Source organism: Cajanus cajan, chromosome 11 (assembly GCF_000230855.2).
Source record: "Cajanus cajan strain Asha chromosome 11, NIPB_CcT2T_4, whole genome shotgun sequence".
Lineage (NCBI taxonomy): Eukaryota > Viridiplantae > Streptophyta > Magnoliopsida > Fabales > Fabaceae > Cajanus > Cajanus cajan.
The window spans coordinates 32753974-32762233 of record NC_138527.1 but is presented as its reverse complement, the minus strand read 5'-3'; the positions used below and the strand labels follow the sequence as shown (position 1 = coordinate 32762233).

The 8260-nt window shown below is 33.9% G+C and overlaps 1 protein-coding gene across 1 annotated transcript; it reads left to right on the top strand.

The window, feature by feature from the left end:
• The first annotated feature begins 1258 nt into the window (after window positions 1-1258).
• Window positions 1259-6721, top strand: LOC109801337 (Glycosyl hydrolase family protein). Its single transcript, XM_020362383.3, has 6 exons — window positions 1259-2048; window positions 2899-3065; window positions 3161-3258; window positions 3357-3704; window positions 4279-4695; window positions 5957-6721. The coding sequence occupies exons 1-6, from the start codon at window positions 1341-1343 to the stop codon at window positions 6562-6564; spliced, it is 2346 nt and encodes a 781-aa protein (XP_020217972.1). The 5' UTR covers window positions 1259-1340; the 3' UTR covers window positions 6565-6721.
• Window positions 6722-8260: the final 1539 nt, after the last annotated feature.

Here is an 8260-nt window from a genome sequence, read left to right as displayed (position 1 = left end):
CAATAAGGTCAAGTCACTTAGATTGTTCACCTATATTGTAGGAGACCTCCTAGTTGAAATGTGTGACAAAGTCTTCATATGTGATGTTGGTCTGTGATGAAATGTGTTGATGTGTTGAAATCTGAGTTGTTGATGTTATGTTTGTTTAAGTTGATATTATGTTATGACATTGTGTTGTAGTAGAATGAATGGTTATGTTGATAGTATTGAATGTGATGTGATATTTGATGTTGGTTAAATATAAGATGTGATAATGCACCTTATTATTCCTATGTAAAGTTGACAAATGTTAATGGTGTGGTGATGTTGGACTTAGTTGAAAAATGTGATAATATGAGTGTTGTGTTGAATATACGATGTTGTTGTGATGAAGAACATGAGTTGCGAATGTAGTGATCTTTTGAATTGATATTGTGTTGTAGTATATTAAAATGTTCATGATTAATAGTGCTGGTTGTATGGTGATGTTATATGTTTTGTTGACTCTAAGGGGTGGTGAAGTACTATATTATTTATAAATTGATGTTATATATGTTCATTTTTGAAACCTTAACTTACTTTTGTGTATTTTCATATGATTAGATTATGGTGATCATATTTAATATGAGAAGAGAGTATGTATAGATTAAGGAGTTGTGCAATAGAGACAACTTGACAGGTGGTGGAGTGATGTCTTTTAGCATTACTTTCATTTAGTTTTTGTATAAATATACTTGACTGACACTTAGGATTGCATTTTTAATCATCTGAATACATATATATATATATATATATATATATATATATATATATATTAATTGTTGAACCCGACTACTAAATATTACTCTTAAGAAATTATTGTTATTTTTTGTTGTTGTTTGTTGTCGTATCGTAAGTGTAGGATTTATAATGAGTCGTTATAATATAAAAATTAAATTTATATTTAAAATATGTCTTTTTAAAACTATCAAATTGTTTGATCTAAATAAAATTAGACTTATTTTTTTAAAAATCTAGACTTTAAGTAATAGATTAAAAAAATGTGGTTAAAAAAAATTTATTAAAAGTAATTGACAAAGTTAGTATAATGACACAATAATATAATTCAAAAGTTAATCAATAAAACATTTTTAATTAATTACAAAAATATTTAAAAATTAAATTATTGTATTATCATTTACTAAGGTTATTAAACAAATTTATAAAGATAAGAAAAAGATGAAAATTAAAGAGAAAATAGTTGATTTTGATCGAAACATTTAAAGTCAACGTGGGAAAAAAAATAGTTGAGTTGTGAGTGAGAGATGAATTGAGAAGTTGGAAGTGTGTATCGAAGGAAGCGAGAAGAAAGAAAGAGTGAGATGTGGAACCGAAAGCAATGGAGTTCCATGACGTTTGTGATCTTCTTCTTGGCCGCAACATCAAGCAGCGACGACTACGCTTGCAAAATCCCCCACCACTCTTCCCACCCCTTCTGCGACGCTTCTATTCCCATTCCCCATAGAGCGCGCAACCTCGTCTCCCTCCTCACCCTACAGGAGAAGATCCTCCTACTCTCCAACAACGCCTCCGCCGTCCCCCGCCTCGGCCTCCCCGCCTACCAGTGGTGGTCCGAGTCCCTCCACGGCCTCGCCACCAACGGCCCCGGCGTCTCCTTCCACGGCGCCGTCTCCTCCGCCACCGCCTTCCCCCAGGTCCTCCTCTCCGCCGCCTCCTTCAACCGCTCCCTCTGGCTCCGCAGCGCCGCCGCCATCGCCCGCGAGGCCCGCGCCATGTTCAACGTGGGCCAGGCCGGGCTCACCTTCTGGGCCCCCAACATCAACCTCTTCAGAGACCCCAGGTGGGGCCGCGGCCAGGAGACTCCCGGCGAGGACCCCATGCTCGCTTCTGCCTACGCCGTTCAGTACGTCAGAGGCCTTCAGGAACTTCCCGGAATCCATGACGCTGCTCGTCAAGACGATGATGATGATGATGATGATGCGCTTATGGTGTCTGCGTGTTGCAAGCATTTCACCGCTTATGATTTGGACATGTGGAGACAGTTCGCTAGGTATAACTTCAATGCTGTGGTCAGTTCTCCTTTCACATCTCTTGTTCTTACTTCCACTCTTGCTTCCTGCTATCTCATCGTTTATTTCTTAACTTAATACTTTATGAAAAATAAATTATCAGTAGATAAAGTTTAGTTGAATCAACTTTTCCTGAAGCACTTTTAAAATAACGCAAAAGAAGAAAAATGAAAATAGCTTTTTAATGAATTGAAATTAATTTATGCATAAATTTTATAGAAGTTTTTGAAGTAGTTAATACAACAAAATTTTTACAAATTAACTTATAGATAAATTAAATTTAGTTTATAGAGAAGCTAATTTCATACTTTCTTTCCATTTTCCTTTTCTGTAAGTACTTTAGGAGAAATTTATCCAAATAGACTAATAGTTTATATATACCATAGTCTAATCATAATTTGGTAGTTTTTATATAACTAACTTAAAGTCATATTAATTATGATTTACGATTAGTTGATAAATATAAAAGAAGTATAAAGAAATTAAATTAAGCTCAAAATTAATTGTGGTCCTAAACAAAGAAATAAATTAAATAATTGTGTATTTATGTATGGAAAATATAAAAATCTTTAGAATTAGTAGGAAGATAGTGTAAGATGGTTTAGAATTGGAATTTGATTTGAATGCATGGAGAGTTATCCAATCAAAGATTACTGTCATATGGAAAGTTTGTTGACTTTTATAACAACTACTTTTAAGGGATTTTTTTTTATTGACTTATAATTGACTGTGCATAGGATTTTTTTTATTTTTTATTTTTTGATGCTTTTGTTGTTGGATTGGTATGGTGTTGAGTGAAATTGGTTTTGGTTGGTTGGTTGGATGGGATCAATTGGTTCCATGTTTCTAGGTATCACAACAGGATTTGGAAGACACTTATCAGCCACCGTTTCGTGGATGCATTCAGCAAGGGAAAGCAAGCTGCTTGATGTGTTCCTACAATGAGGTGAATGGTGTTCCTGCTTGTGCTAATGAGGAACTCTTGGGACTGGCTAGAGACAAGTGGGGGTTTAAAGGGTAGGGTTTGAGGGTCTTTGAAATTTGTGTCAGTGTGAAAAATTGTGAGAAAAGGATCTTTTTTTGACTATCAGGATTGGTGGTTTTGAGTATAGGTACATCACCTCAGACTGTGATGCTGTGGCCACGGTGTTTGAGTATCAGAAATACGCAAAATCCCGGGAGGATGCTGTTGCTGCTGTTCTCAAAGCAGGTGTTTTTGTTTGTCTATTTAAATGGATGGTTTCATTGAATTTGTTGCAGCAACTTTATATGAACTGGCTGGTTTCCAACATTTTTTCAATCCATCAGGTATGGATATTAATTGTGGAACATTTATGCTTCGATATACTGAATCCGCTATTAAACAAGGGAAGGTAAAAGAGGAAGATTTAGATAGAGCTCTTCTTAACCTTTTCACTGTTCAACTGCGTCTTGGACTGTTTGACGGAGACCCTATAAGAGGCCGATTTGGCAAATTGGGAGCAAAGGACGTTTGCACCCCAGAACACAAAGCACTGGCACTTGAAGCTGCAAGGCAGGGGATTGTACTGCTGAAAAATGATAAGAAGTTCCTTCCCTTGAATAGGGATATTGGTGCCTCCTTAGCTGTCATTGGCCCAATGGCAGCTACAACCGAATTAGGTGGTGGCTACTCCGGTATGATTTTCATATTGGAGCATTGTAATTTTTCATCTTCATTTGTTTATATCATTTGATTTTGCTTGCTGTAGATACCTGTGCTCAAGCTATCTTTTTCACATAACCCTACCCTCCAATGCCAATTGTATATGTACTTTGTACACAGGACAATCATGCTGAAATACCAATTGTATATGTAGTTTCCTGAACTTTTTGAAATTTTTTAATTAGGTCTTAAAATTTAAAAAAAAAAAAATTGTAATTGGATCTTTGATCTTTTTAAATTTTTGTTATTGGGTCCCAAGAATTAATTTATGGCAGTTGTTAGAAAAATAACAATTTATGACGGTTTTACTAAATTCAATGATCAATTACAAAAATTGTAGAAGATCAATGACTCTTATAAACTTTTAGTTTAGGGACTTAATTTTTTTATAGTAAGTTTAGGGACCTATTGATCTATTAAACCTTTATTTATTATTTGTGGTTTTACAATTGTCTAGGCCATCATCACTTTAAATGTTTCTCTATCTTTTAGAAGACCTTTCAAATCCATGACACTGAACAATGTGATTTTGTATCTAAAATGTAGGAATTCCTTGCACCTCAACAAGCTTATATGATGGACTAGGAGAGTTTGCTGAGAGGATATCATATGCTTTTGGTTGCCATGATGTACCATGTGACTCTGATGATGGTTTTGCTGAGGCTATCAACACTGCAAAACAAGCAGATTTTGTCGTTATAGTTGCTGGGCTTGATACAACACAAGAGACAGAGGATCATGACCGAGTTAGTCTTCTGTTGCCTGGTAAACAGATGGACCTTGTATCCTCTGTTGCTGATGCTAGTAAAAATCCAGTTATTCTAGTTCTTACTGGTGGAGGACCTCTTGATGTCTCCTTTGCTGAAAGAAATGAACAAATTGCAAGTATTCTTTGGGTGGGGTACCCTGGTGAAGCTGGCGGAAAAGCTCTAGCTGAAATTATCTTTGGAGAGTTTAATCCAGGTATGTAAACTTAATTACTTATAAGTTATAAATGAATGTGCCGTTAGACAAGGGTGTCTTTATTCATCGTGAATATTTGAGGTTAGATGATTCTCTTTGCACTCTCAGAGTCATGGTTGTTAATTTAAACTTTATACTAACTACTGTTAAGTGCACTTTTTCTTAAAATTATCCTTAATCATGTGATTGGATAAATAAGAATATATTTGACATTCGGCTAAAATAAGAAAAACTCTGTAATTGAGTGCAATTTTGGAAATTGTATGACATGGTAGTATTGTCAGAATCACATTTCAACTCATAGGATTGTAGTGTTGTACAATCCAACATGTTTTGGCCTCCCAAGGTTCCATGCTCCTTGGTGCTGGATTGTTGCTCCAAAATGAGTTTGTAGCAGCAAGCGAACCAGGTTGGATTGTGTGATCATTTGTAAGAAAAGCTTTTTTTTTTGCCTTTATGTTTGATGTTCCTAATTGCTCTAGAAAAGAAAAAGCTTTTTTTACAAACGATCACACAATCCAACCTGGTTCGCTTTCCACTAGAGGTGTATGCTGAAATCGAGGTTATGGGTAGTTCATTGTCATCTTTGCCTTGGTTGTCAATTACCAATTAGTCTGCAGCTGTACTAATTTTGGATACGCTTCATGTTAAATTAACTATCAGTATCAGATGATGAAAATTAGAAAAACAACCTGCTAATGAAATCTAATGAAAATGATGATGAAAGGAAATATTTTATAACACTTTGTGTAACACTGAAATTGAGGGTAACTTAGGTGCTAACTTCAATTCTCATAGCTTCGCTTCCTACATTATTATTGCTTCTCCAATTGCATTATCATTAGTTGTTAACAAACAGCACCGGCAAATAGGTTAGCATCCAAACGGTTTATTTAGTGAAGTCAGTGTTTACTTTTCATGTGTGTATATGCAGTTGTACCTTGATTAATGTTGGTTACTGATTAAAGTTGTGCATATATACATGTATATATATTTTATACTAGAGTCTAGACTAAATAAAAAAAATTAAAATGGATGCGAAGAATTTTGAAGTTCTCTGATTGGATAATTAGTAACTTAGCAAACCCTACTTGTCATAAAAAGTCAATAAGGTGTTGTAGTATCTTTGTTTTTAAATTATATCTGCTTATTGTTGTCACCTATGAATTACGGTATGAAATACTTGAATTTAGAATTTGCAATTTCAAGTATCTAGTGGTGAGTTTTAACTTTTAACTATCTAAGTTGGTTTTTGATGCAGCTGGAAGACTGCCAATGACTTGGTACCCTGAGGCATTTACTAATGTTCCCATGAATGACATGAGCATGCGAGCTGATCCGTCACGTGGTTATCCAGGAAGGACCTACAGGTTTTATACTGGAAGTAGAGTATATGGATTTGGGCATGGTTTAAGTTATAGTGATTTTTCATACAATTTCTTATCAGCTCCAAGCAAAATTAGTTTGTCTAGAATTGTCAAAGATGGTTCTAGAAAAAGATTATTAAATAAAGCAGGAAAAGAGGTTTATGGAGTTGATTATGCTCAAGTTGATGAGTTGCAAAATTGCAACTTATTGAGTTTTTCAGTGGATGTTTCTGTGACGAACCTTGGTGATTTGGATGGAAGCCATGTTATAATGTTATTCGCTAGAGGGCCAAAAGTTGTTGAAGGCTCTCCAGAAACCCAATTGGTTGGGTTTAGCCGTGTGCATACTATTTCTAACAAATCTACTGAAACAAGCATTTTGGTGGATCCTTGTGAACACCTGAGCTTTGCAGATAAGCAAGGAAAAAGAATTTTGCCCTTAGGCTCCCATACTTTGAGCGTAGGGGATGTAGAGCACGTTGTTTCAATTCAAATTTATTGATTGCTTGTAAAATGTCAAATGTGTAATTTATTGAAGGGTTGACAATTTATTAGAATTTTTAAATAAGGATATTATAAAATTCAAATGATGTATGTTTGTCACACAGGATTCCTTGTGAATTCAGGCCCTTTACTCATGAATTTGTTAATTACAGTTCTTTTGTCTTGTTTTTGGATAACAAATTGTGGTGAAGATTCCAATTCAAGGTCATGGTAACTGTTCCCAGTTATAACAGAATTTATAAATGGCTTATTAATCAAAATTCTTTATGAATAAAGCATGGCTCCATTCAATCTAACAGTTTCAATATTGTAATTTGTATCCAGAGGTTAGGCTTAAAATTGTCCAGGCCTTTGAGGAAAAATAAAAATTCATGTATAGTTTTTTTTTTTCTTGAGAACATTCTAAAAACAGAAAAATTGAACAACTACTGACACTAACACAATAGATGTATTATAATTTTTTTTTACCGGCACAGGTTTCTTCCCGCCCACTGGACTAGAAAGTAGAAACTAATTGTGTTCATGATGTTATGAAAGTTGCTGACTCGAAGAGTTTTTGAACACAGATTTTCTGTCATAGTTCGTTCTCACATGTAAATGTTACCACTAGGTCAATCTATTAAGTTATAGTGGATATAGTATGAATAATTATATGTTTATAGGGTATTAATGAGCCGAAGAATGGTAGGGTGAAAAACAAAGAAACTAGCATAATGATGCAAGTAGTAACTAGTAAAAACATGATAAAGACATCATAATAAAGGTGCGTCAGGTTATTTTTTTAAAATAAGTATTTAAGCTAGCTATCCTTTTTATTTTCTTAAAATATATTAAAAGTTAAACTTCCTAAAATATATTTTTTTAAAAAAATAAGTGAATATAAATTAGTAAATTCTAGGAATTTGTTATACATACTTATTTTATATAAAGAATGTTTTTGGTAAGTTATAACTTTGTTTTTCAGAAAGACACTCAAAAAGTAGCTTCTTAAAGTTATCTTTCTAAAATATAAGTGAATATAAATTAGCAAATTATATATACTTATTGAGAACCACCGAGTAATTGGACTTTTTCTTAACAATGACAATGAATATAATTAATTAAATAACCGACCTCTAATTTCATGACTATTTATTTGTCTACGTAATTAAAAATTGTGGCTGGTAACTACTTGGTTACAAAGTAAGCAATTCCGAAAGCATAAAAGGCATTATATTTGCAACTTGATCTTGGGGAGTTGGTGACTCCAACTCCATTAATATCGACAAAGGTCACTGCTACTTAAATATTCATTTACTTCCCATTAAACAACTTTATGGAAAAAAATATTTTGTTCAAAAAAGGTAATACATATATAGTTAGATATTGTGAATCGGGAATCACCCCTCTAGATCATTAGTTTAGAATAAATCCCCTAAATTCTGCTGAAGAAACCCGCATATTGATAAAGGTGAAGAATCCTAGGATAGGACATTGACATTAGAATATGTTGTAGTTGAAGAATGTGACTGTGTGAATTGAATCATCTAAAAGATAAATCAGAGTAGAAAAATAATCATACAATTATACGGTTTAGGTGTCAATCTATTAATATTGTATTACCTACTAATACTACTAGTAGTAGACAAAAGGCAAATGCTTATAATTCAATAGTGAACCGCGGTTCTTTATAAAATTTTACCTTAAAAAATTGT

What these genes read in the sequence shown, in the direction of transcription:
- LOC109801337 (XM_020362383.3), top strand. Translation starts at nt 1,341, where the DNA reads ATGTGGAACCGAAAGCAATGGAGTTCCATGACGTTTGTGATCTTCTTC. An exon ending in TGCTGCTGTTCTCAAAGCAG is followed by an intron (nt 3,259 to 3,356) that starts GTGTTTTTGTTT and finishes TCAATCCATCAG; the next exon opens with GTATGGATATTAATTGTGGA. An exon ending in CTTTGGAGAGTTTAATCCAG is followed by an intron (nt 4,696 to 5,956) that starts GTATGTAAACTT and finishes TTTTTGATGCAG; the next exon opens with CTGGAAGACTGCCAATGACT.